Source organism: Coenobita brevimanus, chromosome 1, assembly GCF_032717465.1.
Source record: "Coenobita brevimanus isolate Jiangsu-jjx chromosome 1, ASM3271746v2, whole genome shotgun sequence".
Classification (NCBI taxonomy): Eukaryota; Metazoa; Arthropoda; class Malacostraca; order Decapoda; family Coenobitidae; genus Coenobita; species Coenobita brevimanus.
This window is the reverse complement of record NC_136954.1, coordinates 8,212,614-8,229,750: the sequence shown is the minus strand read 5'-3', so window position 1 is coordinate 8,229,750 and position 17,137 is coordinate 8,212,614. Positions and strand designations below refer to the sequence as shown.

General features: G+C 39.9%; 1 protein-coding gene across 1 annotated transcript in view; it reads left to right on the top strand.

The window, feature by feature from the left end:
• The window catches only part of LOC145413595 (glutamate receptor 1-like), a 211,706-nt gene extending 202,595 nt beyond the window's left edge, over positions 1-9,111 (top strand). The window contains exons 16-17 of the mRNA XM_080283285.1: positions 7,898-8,035; positions 9,031-9,111. Coding sequence (XP_080139411.1) covers positions 7,898-8,035; positions 9,031-9,111 — 219 coding nt within the window. The remainder of the gene's footprint in view (positions 1-7,897; positions 8,036-9,030) is intronic.
• Positions 9,112-17,137: the final 8,026 nt, after the last annotated feature.

The window sequence follows — 17,137 nt, the reverse complement described above, 5'->3', positions numbered from 1 at the left end:
CACCAATTTTCGTACCAGCTTATCGCATACCACACTCCCAACGTACACTTGCTAATCAGTATGTCGATGAAATGTTAAAGCTTGGAATTATTGAGCCTTCAGTTTCTCCGTGGAACGCTCCCCTTTTCTTTGTGCCCAAGAGAAATGGAGAAATGCGTGCGGTAGTAGATTACCGTAAACTAAATAATCACACCATCCCAGACAGATTTCCCATGCCATTGCTAAGTGATGTTCTACAGAATATTGGTCCTGAGAATAATATATTCTCGACCATCGATCTCCTAAACGGATACTATCAGATTCCGGTATCTCAGGAGTCACGTAAATACACTGCCTTTTCAACAAACAGAGGCCATTATCAATATACAAGAATGCCAATGGGACTGAGGACAGCCCCTGGTACGTTCCAGCGTCTTATGAATTACGTATTGTCCGGAATTTTAGGACAAGGAATATTTGTTTATCTTGACGATATTATTATCGCAACGAAGAATATTAAGGATCATCTCAGGAAATTAGACTTACTCTTACAAAAGCTTAGTGATGCTGGATTAAAAATTAAACTTTCTAAATGCAAATTTTGCTTTAAGGAAATAAATTTCTTAGGCCACAAATTAAGCTCTGATGGTATTCACACCACTGATGACAAAATACAGGCAGTGAGAGATTTTCCTGAACCCACTACGACTGACGAAGTTAGACAATTTTTAGGTCTGGCTGGGTACTATAGGTCCTTCGTACCACAGTTCTCTCATATAGCCTTCCCTCTATTCCAACTACTCAAAAAAGATGCTGTATTCCAATGGGAAGAAGAACAAAAAAGGGCATTTAACAATCTAAAAATTAAACTAACGAATGCACCTTGTTTAGCATATCCAGATTACACGAAATCATTTCTTATTTGTACAGACGCATCAGTTAAAGGATTAGGGGCTGTACTGATGCAGGAAGATAAAAGAGGAAAGAATCAACCAATTGCATTTGCCAGCAGACAAACAAGAGGTGCAGAAAAAAATTATAGCACTACAGACTTAGAGGCACTTGCAGTGATTTTTGCATTACAAAAGTTTCGAGATTTGGTATATGGTTACGAAATCCACTTATTCACCGACCATAAACCACTGGTGGGTATGTTTAAAGAAAAACTCCTTTCTGGGAGGAGAGCAAGATGGAAATGTACAGTTGAAAACTACAGTGTACAAATACATTATATACAAGGTAAAATGAATATAGTAGCTGACGCATTATCTAGGAACCCGAACACAATTCAGGTTGCGGCGTTAGATCTCAAAGGAAATATCCCAAACCACGAGGATATCGCAAAGGCACAAAGACTTGACCCAGTATGGTCAAAAGTAATATACAAGTTAGAAAGTGGAGATGACATACAATTACCCAAACTGCATGTCCCACTTGAACAATTCACAATGGTCAATAATACATTATAAAAAATTAAATCTAAACAACCAAAACGCCAAAGAAATACTAACCAGTTGGTAGTACCTAATGACATGATACCCCAAGTATTACGAATGATACACGACAGCCCACATGCAGGACACCCTGGAAAGGATAAGACATTCAACCAAGCCCAGCTATTATATTACTGGCCTTCATTACGAAGAGATATACACAATCATATAGACAGATGCGAATCATGTGCGAAACACAAAGGATACCCAATCACACCTGCACCGATGGGTAATTACCCAGTACCACATCAACCATGGGACGTTGTCGCTGTTGATTTACTCAAGTTGCCATTATCATACAATAATAACCTATACTTATTCGTAGCAACGGATCATTTTTCCCGTTATGTCATTTTAGCTCCAATTAAAGATAAGACAGCAGAGACAGTAGCAAAGGCAATAACAGATAATGTAATATGTCGCTTTACTACCCCAAAGGTATTAATAAGTGATAATGGAGGAGAATTTAATTCTGAGATCTTACAAGAAATATGTAAACAATACAACATTAAAAAGGTTAACGTTTTGGCCTATCACCCAGCATCGAATGGGTTGGTAGAGAGACAAAATAAAAAGGTATTAGATGTGCTACGACACATTCTCAGTGAAAATTATGCGAGCTGGGATGATTGGATTCCCAGAGTAGAGGCCTCCATTAATGGGTCTATAAATAAATCCATTGGTGACACACCACATTTCATTATATATGGCACGGATAAAAAATTACCATATGAGCTCCTAGAAGGTGACAGCATGCCTATATACAATTACGATGATTACTCTAAACTCCGTTTACGTGAATTCCAGGACATACACAAAAGAGTACAAAAACAATTAACGATGTCCAAGGAAGAAATGACGGAGGCATTTAACAAAAAGGCAAAAGATTCACCTATCAGCTTAGGAGACATTGTTTACGGAGTCATTCATACGAGAGACAATAAATTATCCCCTAAATTTGAGGGCCCATACAGAGTAATTAACATAAAGGCAAACAAAGTTTTAATTAAGTCACTTTCAAGTGGCGAGGAAAAACAAGTTCATATTGACCATTTAAAACGAGTTTCAAGGGAATTATCACATAATTATTCAGCCTCGGATACAACCGAACAGGTGAACGTACCTCAAGAAACCAAGCAAGAACACAACAATGATTACAAAAAGAAATTAAGGTCATATACCAAACAATCGAACATAGGTGCAACTATTCCAATGAAATCTACAGTACATCATTTACGAGAATTAAATATCGATTTAAACTCCTTCTATAAATGAAATAACAGCCAACCGTAACGCACATCATCACTATCATCAACCACAGCTTTATAGGAAATTAATAGATTTTTTTTTTTTCGGTAGGTTACGATGAAGGGACTTATGCTATGGATTCTCCTATACATAGTAAGAGTATATGCGCACCTAGACCCCAAGCATATAGTACGACAAGGATGCCTCATAGCTCCAACGGCCACGACTACAATCGTCAAGGATGTCATGAGTACTGAAATAAGTCTAGATTACTTGTATGACTTACCTACTTATATAGAAAGACTTGCGACGCCGATGCGAACTCTGGACTTCAAGATAGGGAATTATGTTTCACAATCACATATCACCAAGGAAGTGGATGAAATGGTGAAGTTAGCGAAATGGAAACTAGAACAGGCGAAGTCAACTATGCTCGTCATGATCCAAGATCTCCCATCTTCTGGAACAGAGGTGCTGAGCGACAGGAACAACATCACACGTACTCGCCAAAAGCGCGGTTTGTTCGATCTGGGCGGCGCAATTCTTGGGAACATCTTTGGATTGGCTACAGAGGATGACCTTAAAGAAATAAACAAAAAATTTAATAAGATAGCTCAGGTACTAACATACCAAGATAAATTCATCACAGGACAGAACTTGGCAATGAAAACAATTGTGAAAAATCTGAAACAAGCAGAAAACGTAGCTCTCGAGAGTATAGATAAAATAAATAACTTGGAGGGTAACGTTACCCTTTTCCAGCACTTCTCCATCATCACAGAACATATTGACACGATTCTACTACAATTAGAGAACACTAGAGATCATTTCAGGGCACTTATGCAAGGAATTTCGAATGCTGGTGATGGCAAGATCACAAATGACTTACTCCCAGTTCATGAGCTACGTCAGATAGTTAGTCAAGGCATACATAAACATAAATTGAAGCCATTGTTCCGCAGTAGGGAATTTATGCAATATTACCCGTACTTGGAAGCAACACTAACACCCACATCAGTGATAGTTCATGTACCATTCATCACGGAAGACCTGTTCACAGTATACCAAATACACCCCTTCCCCTATAGAAACAACAACACTTTAGTCATCATCAACATCAACACAGACACCGAACTCATCATGGTCTCCAAGAGACGAGACACTGTCACTTTCGCAAGTGAGTCAACGATTGAGCGAAAGTGCCGCACATCCTTACATGCTGTTCATCTTTGTCCTGCGTACATTTTCACGTTTCAGCCTACTGATACGGTCCCTTGTGAAATGGCTATCATCAGCAATAACAATATTCATCATCATTGCAACTTCACTTTTGCTCCAGATAAACTTGTACACCATCAACGCATTGGACACTCGCAGTTTTTATTTCCCTCATAACACATCAGTTTACATAGTCTGTCCAGATATACCACCATCTCATACATCAGCCTCAGGATTATACATAGCACCAGACTACTGTGCGGTATTTACACCATCCATGTCTACTTTTTCCACCATCAATCACTACGCCATCCTCAATCATACACACAAACATTTCCACCCACTGCCTGATATGGACTTAAACATGAGCACAAGTATTAAGCTGACTTCACCTAAGTTTGAAACTATGCAGCTGATCAATGAAACAATGAAGCCCTGGGAAGATTTGAGTTTGAGTATGTTCAACCCATATTATGTGTATAGCCAAGCACCTTTCTGTCTTCATAATTATCTGCATTGTGGTTGCAGTAATGCTGTTGGCCATGCACAGAATGCATGCAAGAATTGCTAATTTGGAGTCATTGTTTAGTGGGGGGAGAGTTAACATCACAGTTAACCACCCTGAATGAAGTGTATATATTTTGTATATAGTATTAATTATATATATAAAAAAAAAAAAAAAAAAAATAATAATAATAATAATAATAATAACACAAAGAAGAATGACCCATATATGGCAGACCAGTACCATTATCTTTAAATGAAATATTAGTAACTCTTACAATAATCTTAATTTTAAACTATTTTTATTCTTGCATGTATGCATTTCACTATAATAACCCAAGTACATACTGTATTACAGTTAAATAATTTACTTTAATGCATTTATTCCAATATGTATTCAACTTATTTAAAATGTAATATTACTGAATAATCACTATTTACTATGAATAATATATATATACAATATTCATACAATTATGTTACTTTACAATATTATGTATTTCACTTAATTAGCTTATAAGTTCATTATAATGTGTATGTAGTATGTATTAATATATATTAACTATTAAATGTCGATGGTACGTCATTTTCGCGCGGCCGAGCAAATATAGGACTACATAATAGATAGATAGATAAATAGATAGATAGAGAGACAGATAGAAGCAGGAAGTCAAATGATGAGAAGGTGTTGTGTTTGCGAGAAGCGAGCAGCGCTAAACGCTTACACGGGGGAAAGCTGACGACAGCGGCCAGTAAGGAGATGATTCAGTTAGCTGTCAGCAGTCCTCTCGTGAGAAAGATCTAGTCCACCCACGAGGAACACATGTGACACACCCCTGCTATACCAGAATTTAGGAAAGAGAGCTGAGACCTAGATTAGCCACCGAACAGGCTAGACAGAAGGAGACAAGCGACCCTAGAGAGAGGTCGAGACGGAGATTAGCTTGAGAACAGAGAGAGAGAGAGAGATAGCGAGACAGGGAGGTAGCTACCCAGGACTTATACTATTATACCTGTTTAATATTTCCAAGACAAATAAAAATAGTCCCATACTATTCTTTACCTCTCCCGTCACTACATGACATCTGGTGGGGAAACTACTACAAGATATAAAAGCCGCTCGACCACAAGTCTAAAATATACTTCTCTACAATTAACTACAAAGTCTTTATGACATATTAACACTTCTCACCTTCCTCACCCAATTATCATCCCCCATCCTCTTCACATGTCCAAACCATCTCAATCTACCTCTCCTCATCACAACACTAATACACTCCAGTCCCATCTTACCTCTCAACTCTTCCATCGTAAACCCAGCCCCTCCAAGCCTTGGACGCAGGGACGCACTGCACATCCACCTAATCATTGTCATTTCTGTACGTCTGAGCCGGCGAATATCTTCCTCCTTCACTACCCAGGTGTCACTACCATACAGCATTACACTCCTAACACATGCTGCATACAAAGACCCCTTAGCACGTAGGGAGAGTCCTCTCAATGTCAGGAGAGGCAAGAGCTTCCTGAACTTCTTCCAACCACTTCTCACCCTAGCAACAGAGCTAGCTCCAGCGCCACCTCCAGCACACAACATGTCTCCCAGATAACAAAACTCTTCCACACACTCAAGATATTCACCAGCAAGTTCAATCCTTTCACGTCTGACAATCTCCACCTGCTCTCCCCGACACGCCGTACAAATAAAAATCAGCATTATCTCGCAGTCTGCCTCTGATACCACTACATCTCTTATGCACCCATTTATCACAAACACCGCACAAGATGGAATTACTTCCCACGCCCTTGTGGCACACTGCACATGGCCACTCTCCCTCGTCTTTGACAGTACCGCCACCAACCCTAGATATCATCACTTTTGTTTTCTCTGCATTTACCCTTAAACCCTTGTGCCCCATACCATCTCTCCACTTCCTAAACCTTTCCTCCGCCTCCCTTTCGTTCTCTGCAATCAACACCAAATCATCAGCATACAACAACTCCTACGTAATATATATATATATATATATATATATATATATATATATATATATATATATATATATATATATATATATATATATATATATATATACACACAATTGTTTGTATGTACAGTATATTCATATACAAAAGTATGTGTGTATATGTATATGTGTGTACAGTATATGTATTGATGTTATATCCCTGCTATCTTCATGTTTGGCTTCATCTCTCAACCCCTTCAGTGCTAGGACATTGTTATTTTCGTGCCACCACCAGCAGCTTTTATTTAGTTGAGGGTACTTTTCATACCGAAGAACTTCAGTGAAGACAAGACTACCCGTCATCTGTGAGCCAGGTAGACTAATAATACTGTTTGATGAAAGCTTGACTATTGTGTATCTATCATGGATGACTTCCAATGCTGCCTGAGTGACATGTGAACTCAAGTTGTGACTCTAAACAACTTTATTAATAACTTTTCCCTCTGCAACTAATACTTTCTGGGATTTGAGTTTTCGACACAGACATATACAGATACATTTTGTACAAAAATAATGACCATCGACTTCGTCTGCCTGGCTCAGAAAGGTTGTATCAGTGTTCGTCTGACAAGGTTACAAAGATAGTTTATGTTGTTGTTGTTGTTGTTATGGTTGTTATAGAGAAGATTTGTTAGGCAGGTAAGTTCTCCCTTCAGGTTTAATTTTGTGGTGGTGATTTTTTGTTTAAATGTGTCCAGGATTCCCTTGGTGTTGTTGTGGTTGTTGACGACTTTTTCCCCTTATGTGACCGAGTATTCCCATGGTTGTATTCCAGAAAAGACTGTGACTTTGCAAGAAATATCTTCCCTGATACGCTCACGTAACCGATAGTCAGTTAGTATTCTTCCCAGTATCCCAAACTGGCACAGACTATGGGTCATACCCGCTTACAGTAATGTGTGTAGAGTTGTCATGTGCTCTGCTAAACACTGTCAGAGAAACTATTACATCAGGTCTTATTGGAAACAGAATGAGAAGAATTAAACAAAAATTAATGTTGTAAGCATGTTTTGTCCACCAAATTTCTAGATCATCATTCCCATTCCCTTGCTCACTGTGCACATTTCCATACCTCTCTAACATTCATTTTTGGAGGATATTTTAAAATCTAATTTGACTGCAGCAGTACCACTAATTCTACAACACCCATTTCCACAGGCTATACTTTTCCTTCCTCAGCTCTATTGCCCATCTAACTTCCAATCCATCCCACACTTTCTTTTGCTCACAACTCCAATTTCTTTACCCGACTTTCGATGTTTCACGACTAAGTGCAGGTCACATGATTGACGAACGTGCTTGTTCTGTGCTTCATGGTGCTCTCTCTCTCTCTCTCTCTCTCTCTCTCTTTGTGTGTGTGTGTGTGTGTGTGTGTGTGTGTGTGTGTGTGTGTGTGTGTGTGTAAAACTGAAAGCCCTTTCTTTATTACAGTATACCCACACCAGCACCTTGACTCTGAGCAAAATAGCAGGCATCTTCTACATCCTGACTGGAGGCCTGGCACTGTCAATGGTCGTGGCCATCATAGAGTTTTGCTACAAATCGAAAATGGACGCCAGCCGAGCCAAGGTAAGTAATGGCAATGGGTTTTAGCTACTTGTTAAAAATGAGCGGGCGAGGGTGTATGCATACCCTAAGAAAATGAGAGTCAGTGAGGGGATGTTTCTGATTTTTAAGGTGCCAGGTGGTGTGTTAAACCATTACAATCGGGGTGACAACCTAACATAGGTTCAGTCTCCAAGATTTGACTGAAGGCTTTTCAATGAAGGGGAGTATGCTGGTCATGTGCCCGTAAATGCCTTGGACTACGGCAGCCTTGCTTAAAGCCCCAACCCTGCAATAGCCTGCATTTCATGTTACATAATGCAGTCATATATGATGTTAAGAAGTCATGCAAGTTCTGCCTTTGCCAGTTGCATAAGAAAATGTTATAGTACAGTGAGGACTTTTCCGTACCCTTCACCCCGCAAGTTTTAATAATACAGCTATAGCTACTCATATGTCATAGATATGTTTAAGAGTAGTACAACATTTTTGCTCACAACTGGGACTGTAAGTTAGGGGAAACTGACAGTTTAGCCTAATACGCAGCAAACAACATGGAAGGCATTTTTTAGTTATTTAATGTGGACAAATTGAGTGTCAGAGAAGGAGACTGAGAAAAAGGATGTAATGTTCAAGAGCTTATATTAATTTTTTTGTCCATTAGTGTTGTGGATACGTGAGTGAAAGAATAAGGGACCAGTATGGATTTTTTTTTTCAGTTCTTCCGTGGTTGTTTTACTGAAAGTAATGAATACGTAGAAGCTTTTTAAGCTTCTCATAATGGCTTCCCACAAAAGAGGCACTTTCTGAAGGTGAATATATATATATATATATATATATATATATATATATATGAAGCATCGACATTCACAAGATCCATTCTCCTTTCAGACACCCCTTACTAAGGAAGAATGAGGAAGGGTTAATTCTTGTGTCACTCTCCCTCCGAAAAGGTTCGGGTCTGCAGTGGATTAGTTATACGAGTATAACACTAGTAAACCTATGTCTTCTTCCGCCAGTTCCCCATCTACTCCTCGTCCTCTGCGCTTCCTGCTGCGTTACAGAGGAGTGAAACTGGCTGTCCACAGAGTCCCTTATAACCAAGTAGCCACTTATGCAGAAGCCACTATACACTGTGTGGTAAGAGGAGGACATTTGACTTCACTGCATTCTGATGATGAAGCTGACTTCGTAACATCATTGATGGAGAATGGTGAGTAAAACATTGGAATATAAGAATATAGGAAAGGAGGAAGACTGCAGAAGGCTGGATGGCCCATTCTTGGCAGCTCTATAAAATTCTGTGAACAGACTCTCTGAATAAAACAAGAGGAACAGACCCAAGATGAGGTGGCGGGGTGGGGCGGGAAGATGTGTGACTGAGGAAGGGGTGAGTTGGAGGTAGGGCTACCTGATAATGGAGTCAAGGGTGACATGGAGGTGATTCGTTTATGGGCACACTGTGGAGGATTAAGGCGTCTGGTCAGAAAGATAGATAGATAATAAGTCGTCTTGTTCTGAAAATGTTAGAAATAGTTACTAAAAGCCCCTTTCATAGATGACTTCCATTTATACTGCTACCGATGGATTTTATTCAATTTGGGGAAAAGATCTTAGTGGAGTGGTGAACCCCTTTACTATGAGTCTCGGTGGGGGAGGAGGGCACAAATAGCCTAAGTAAATATTGACTAAGCAACAGTATTGGGTGGTAAAAGACAAATCTAAACCATCTTAATGTTGACTTGTTTTAATGTTTTCAGGAGAAGAGGCATTATGATGGCTTGGTTTCATGTGTACTAAAGGAAATATATACTTTGTGATGGCAGGAATACGATGACTTTACTTACTTATTTATGTATTTATTTATTGTAAATTGGTTGCTACTACCAGAGTGTTCAATTTAACGTAGCAGAACACTATTAGAGAAGGTGATGTGAAAGAAATATCCAACCCTTTCAGTTCGAGTAGTCTTCCCTGAACTGTATAAAACCGTATTCACATAAATAATGATGATGATGGTGATATTCATTCAGGAGAGGAGACTGAAGGATGGCTTGGTATGAAGTTTGATGCTACTGAAGGAAGGGAAGAGAGATGGGAAGATGGGTCACTTCTCACCTTCTTAAAGTGGAACAGTCAGGAGCATCACGGAATGTATTGCTATTGTAGTATTTCTCCATGATAAATGTGCAGCACCCGTTTGTCTACACGCTCCCACTGCAAATCAAATTCTGTAGCACAGATTATGTATAATGTTTGTGTATTATGTTTAGGGTTGGCAGTACAGTGATTTTTATAAGCAGGGAAGAAATATTACCAACGTCAATGATTAGAATGCACCAGTCTGAATGGCAACCTTGCATAGGTTGACTCCCCATGAGGTGACTGGAAATTTTTCGACCATGTAATGCCACAAAGGGGGATAGACGGGTCATCTACCCTAAAATGTACAGACAAGTATCTTTCCAAAGTTTGACGAATACATAGCGAAAAAATCGAAACATCTGAAACACGCACCAGCGGAGATAGGGTTTTCAGTGTACAGTATTTCGAATGTTGTAATTTTTTTTCAAGCGGAAGTGGAAAGATAGTTGTTTCATTGACTGTACCATTACACATTCAGTATATGGATGAATTTCTTCCATTAACTGGTGTTCTCAGTTATTTCACATAAATTCAATTCCTGAACACTATTTCTGAACCACTAGAAGTAGCTGGTGTTCTCAGTATTTCACGTGTAAGGGAAGTGAACTGTGCAATACAGTGCCTTTGTGGGATCTATCTATCTATCTATCTAACTTATATATATATATATATATATATATATATATATATATATATATTTGTGTGTGTGTGTGTTAATTATAGGGGCATTCGTCTTCTTAGTGTAATAAGAAGTGTATGGTAGGATACTTACTTACAGAGATAGGGAAATAACAAGGGAATTAGTTGGTGAAGAACAGGGAGGTTTTAGGAAGGGATGAGGTTGCGTAGATCAGATATTCATTCTTAGGTCTTTAGTAGAAAAGTTTCTAGGGAAGGGTAAGAAGTAGTATGCGGCCTTCATGGATCTGGAGAAAGCATATGACAGTGTGGATAGACAAGGATTGTGGAAAGTATTTAGAAAATAAGGAGTAAAAGTGAAGTTGTTGAATGCCGTGAAGAGTATGTATGAGGGCACTATAGCTACAGTGCGTGTTGATAGTGAATTGGGTGAATTTTTCTGTTTGAATGTTGGATTGAAACAGGGATGCACCAAGTGTCCATGGTTGTTCACTCTGTATGTGGATAGGGTTTTGAAAGAGGTGCAAGGTAGCGCAGTGGATGTTGGAGCGACATTAATGAGAAAGAGCAACGTATGGAAACTCCCTGTACTGTTGTGTGCAGATGATACTCTATTGTTAAGTGAAGACGAAGGAGAACTGCAAGGCTTGGTGACTGAGTTTGGAAGAGTGTGTAAGAAACGGATTCTAAGGGTGAATGTAGGGAAGAGTAAAATTGGTCCCGGAGAAGAATGGAGTCACTGGATGTACAGTGATGTTGGATGATGCGGAAATGGAAAATGTAAATGCATTTAAGTACTTGGGTAGTGTGATGAGTAAGGATGGAAATTTGGTAGATGAAGTGTTTGAAACGGTACAACGAGGAATAAGGGTTGCTGGTTCTTTGAAAGCAGTGATAGGGAACAGGGAATGACCATGGAAGTTAAAAAGTCGCTGCATGACAATATTGTGATACCAACTCTAAAATATGGAAGTGAAGCTTGGACTTTGTTGGAAGGACACAAGTCAAGAGTGAGAGCAGTGGAAATGAATTATTTGGGAGGAGGGTGTGGTGTTACGAGACTGACAAATGAGGAAGTGAAGGAGCGTTGTGGTGTGGACGTGGATGTGGCAGAAAGTGTTAGGAGAAATACACTGAGGTGGTGTGGCCATGTGTAGAGGCCATGGAGAGCGACAAACTAACGAGGAGAGTGTATGTGAGTGAGGTGGAGAAGGGGAGAGGGAGGGGGAGGCCAAGGATGACGTGGAGAGATGGGGTTGAGAGGTATATGAGAGAGGGTGTGTGTGAGCTGGGAGCAGGGCAATGAAATGGTGGGGGGCCGGACGACGTGGGGGCGATTTGATTGTGGCCACCTCTTACGGAATTAAGGCGTGTGGCAATGTGTGTGTGTGTGTGTGTGTGTGTGTGTGTGTGTGCAATGGGCATTCGTAGTCTTTCGTATGGAAGTTAGTTTATAGAACCACTGTTGGTCTCTCTCTCTCTCTCTCTCTCTCTCTCTCTCTCACACACACACACACACACACACACACACACACACACACACACACCACGAGTGGTTTTCAGACTTGTAAATTTGACGAAATCCGTAACACCGTTAGTCTGTTTAACACATGACAGGTATTCTCAACCGTACTATCTGGATCACTAATTTCTTTGGCCACCTAGCTCTAAGGACGTCGAAGCCAGGGCTGAAACAGAGTCAGGCTTGTGGACACGGTTAGTCTAGCAGTCGAATAATGACTCACGAACTGCTTCATAACTGTGCTCATGTGTTTCGTCCGTGAGAGTGATTTGTGGTTCAGGTGAGTGAGCCTCTTACATCAAAGTGTCTTGTGTCCGCTCGCCCGGCATGTCTTCTGCCCTGTCTTCAACCCACCACGAGCAAGGAGGGTAAAGAAACTAGTGATCGCTAGAATACATGTAAATCCATAATATTACTGACTTCATGACCACGGTCTGCCTTTGTAACATAATACCTAACCAGTGCCCAGTTCATAAGGTGTTTTGTGGAGATATTTTTGTCTTAATTTTCAGTTTATTTACTCTTTGTGTATGCGTTCATTCAAGCTCATTTACCACATCTCCGCCAAATTTTCAATCCAGTAATAATAGTAGTAGTAGTAGTAGTAATAATAATAATAATAATAATAATAATAATAATAATAATAATGCTTTCTCCAACAGCTAATTCAAATTCCGCATGCGGTTCATTACTACAAAAGGAGAATGAAGGAGTATCGACTGCGCAGAAAGGCTGCCCTACGTTTGCGAGTCCTCAGAAAAGGCCTGCACTACCTCTTCTGCCTATGTAAGAGAGAGAGAGAGAGAGAGAGAGAGAGAGAGAGAGAGAGAGGTATTCATTGATAAGTATGAAATGCATAATTGGTTATTATGATTGATTATAACATGAAGAACGAGGTGATGATAATCTGTTGGAGAGAGTTGCGATATATAGACCTTGGGTGATGCAGAACACATTGATGATGAGTATGAGGATAACAATAATACATTAATAATAATAATGTCTTCTACCATTTCATTAAAACTATCATTACTACACCATTTCAGAAGAGGCACCAACAAAAGTGCAGCACACAACCGTTGCACCGATTCCTCGGCCTTCGAAGTGAATGTAGACCAGAGATGGAGGTAAAGCCACAAGACCATTTCACCATGCACACATCCCAGCATCTGGTGAACGATGGGCAGCTGCAGTTCGATTCTGGCATCAGTTCCGATAATCCATCAGGTCATTCGTCTGATTTTGGTGACAATCCTGTTAAATTTTTTAGTGGAAGTTCATCCTTTTCATCAAGTTTGGGAGCCAGTACAGATAACCCTTCAAGTGTCAATTCTTTCACGTCTTCATCTGCTTTTGACAGTCCAGAGAGCCTTTCAGATGGAAGGTCATCAGTTTTGTCATCACATTTCGTTAACAGCATCAATTCCGATGACTCTCCACACAAAGATTCATCCATTTTATATATGCAGGCTGACTTTGGCACCAGTCCAGATAACTCTTGAAGTGGGAGTTATGTCATGCCATCCACTCAGTCGGCGATCGCTTCTAAGCACCTCGGAGTCCAAGTTACCAGTCCCTCAGACACCAGACAGCCAAGTGTTTCTCTTGATTCCAGCCACTCTACTGCCATAAAATTAAGTGGTACAGCCTCTCACTCTCCAATTTCGGGTCAGTCAAGAGATACTCAAGCCGTACCTTCAAGTGGAAGTCGTAGCACAGGATCGAGTAATAGTCCTTTAGGTACAGCAATGTAAACTGCTACATAGTCAAGTTGCCCTCAAATCTCTTTCACCATTCTACTAAATAACACTCAGAGTAACACTTATACCTCTTTGAGTTAGTCAAGTATCATTCAAAGCTCTTCCAGTCAGGCAAGTAACACTCAAAGCTCTTCAAGTACATCAAGTAACACTCAAAGCTCTTCCAGTCCATCAAGTAACACTCAAGGCTCTTCCAGTTTATCAGCTAACATTGAAGCATTTCCTGGTCCATCAAGTAACACTCTAGGCTCCTCCAGTCTAACAAGCAACACTCAAGGCTCTCCCATCAAGTGACACGCAAGGCTCTTCCAATCCATCAAGCAACACCATTCAGTCAAGTAGCATTCCAGCCATTTCCTCCTCCTCCACACAGTCGAGTAACACTCCAACCTCGACTCAACCATCAGCTCTTACACTCTCCATTCCACCACTAACCAAAAGCACAATGTCTTCAAACCTAAGTCCGTCCAGTGAAGTGCCACGGCAAGTTTTACAATGAAATCAGGATCTGTAATGCCATTAGATTCTACAGTGACACTGGACTCTACCATGTTATTCAGCAGTGCCACCAGTATCTACAATGCCATTAGACGCTACAGTGACACCAGATTCTACAGTGCCATTAAGGTCTTCAGTGCTGTTCTCTACAGTGTTGCAAATGCACACTGAACTTGATGCTTAAGTGTGAGTACCATATTTATCTATTCCTGTGTTGTAGTTGTTGTATTTTGGCACCAGGTCATTTGGATGTAAACCCAGTGGACTTCAGGCTGATACTTTCTTTGGCTTGCAGTCCTCTATCCATCCTTCAAGGGAGACAGAGGAAGAGGAGGCACGTTTGTATAACTGCCAAGTCATATCGATGTCACCAAGTGGAGACTATCCTATCCAGAACCATTTGTATATGTAGATATTTTTTAGGTGCCAGATACCAGTTGTACAGAAAGTTAACATTTTGAAACACATCCCTCTCTAGGATAAATTACAAATAAACAGAGATATAAATATGATATACTGCAGCTGTTTACTTATTCATCTATATATAGTATGCACTGGTCATTTCCAGGGGTCGCTTAGGTACGCCTTTGTCGCCAAGTTAATGAGTTGCTGATTCATATATCAACTAGCCCAGTGCCTGGCAATACATGCCAGCCCACATTGTCTACCTTTGGACTCGTTCATTCTCATGTCACCCCTGCATTTTGAAGAGAACCCTGTGCAGTGCCACAAGAGCCTTCACATGATTCTAAGAGGTCTTTTTAGGGACCTTCTTAGGTCCTATTTTTGGCCCATTTTGGTCTGGTAAAGCAGAGCCTGGTAGGTCTCTTGCTCGAGCTGTGAATACTGGATTATCCATTCTCTCACTGATAAGTTTGTAAAGAAACAAAATATTTTTTATTTTTTTGCTGGGCCTTCGTGTTTTGAAATTAGCCCATTCCCCAAGAATCCAGTAATAGAAATCTTAGCTGTTTAGATACACGAGTTAGAACTGACAAGTCTGCCATAGTAGCATGCAAGAGGACAATAAGGTGTAATATTAATATAATTTTACTATATACGTGGTTTGCTTTTGTAACATATGCGAGGATAGTGAGACATAATATGCAGAATTAACTGCGATGGAAGAGATGTTACGAAATCACCCAAGCCACTTCGAACAAGAGCCATTTCTGCTGGCCGGTGCATCTACTCAAACGAGATATTTCAGTTCATATTTAATTAAATCTGCATAAATAGGATACAGGAGTATGTTAAGGTGTAATATCTAAATAAATCACCAAGGAAGAGGTGTTATGTCTCCTGCAATATACCACCAAGTATGCGAACCTCTTATTGTCGTTTATGATGATTTTTGCATATTTTTCCATTTATAACCTGATATTCCTCGAATTGGCTTTGTGTGGTAGGTAATTATAAAGTTACGTGTGGAAAGGTACACCTGTTAGAAGGTTTCAGGCTTCCAGGGGCATGCACAGTGAATGAATGGCTATATGATCAATGTCGCTGGGCATGTCATGGACAAGGTCCTTTCCCTTGCCTTCTGGACCCTACCTCAACCCACTCGCGGGTGGGAAAAGAAGGCGGGATGGTGACGGTGATGATGGTGATGATGATCAGTTATATTCGTGATCAATTTCATCTTTGTGCATTATCAGGGAAGAACATACGTGTTTATTACTGTTTCATGAAGTACGACATTCAAGTGATCCAGACGAAAAATAAAGAAAAACTAAAGGTACGAGACATACGTTCGTATTGTAATGTGCGTTGGAGATTATGCAGTTCCTCTTCTTAACGATTTATTCTGCTTCTTACACCTCCGTATCCTCTTGTATGATATTGATGGAAACTATGTCCAAATTCAAACGATATTAAAAAAAAAAAAAAAAAAACGAGGTATAGTAGGCAAAATAAGTCGCTTATGAGATTATATGAAGCTTCCTGTGCCAATTAGGCTCATATTATTGGCAGTTAAGGAAGCTCCCTAGCACCTCTTCCTTAGGGATTTGTTTTTTTGATATCGCTGGTTAAAATCCTTTTGTACGTCATTTGTATAGAGAATGGCGATGTTAGAAGGAATTATGCAACATAGAAGAGGACAATAAGATGTAATAAACAAAATAAATCGCGTAGGAAATGGTCTTGGTGTGCTTCCATAACAGGCGAGAATACGGGCCTTTGAATGCCATCCTTATGAAAACATCTCATGCTTTTTACTCATTTTGTTAGTTTCTTGAATTTTTCATGATTATCAGTGAAGGGGACATTTAATTTTTCTTCATCTTCCATAAAGATCTTCCAAGTGAACCTGATGAATTACAGCCAATATAGAGGAAAGAGAGAGCCATAGTCTAAGTGGTGTAGAAGTCTTCTTAGCACTTCTTTTTTAGTGATCTGTTTTGTATATTACACCATTGTCTTGCATGCTACTTATATCGTCTTGAGGTAAAGTTGACCAAGGCTACTAGCAAAATTTAAGTACTTTCCCACTGACTCATGCGGTGTATGACCCTGGCAGTTGCCCTGGTTTAATTGCAGTTATTCAGTCCTGCAGACTTA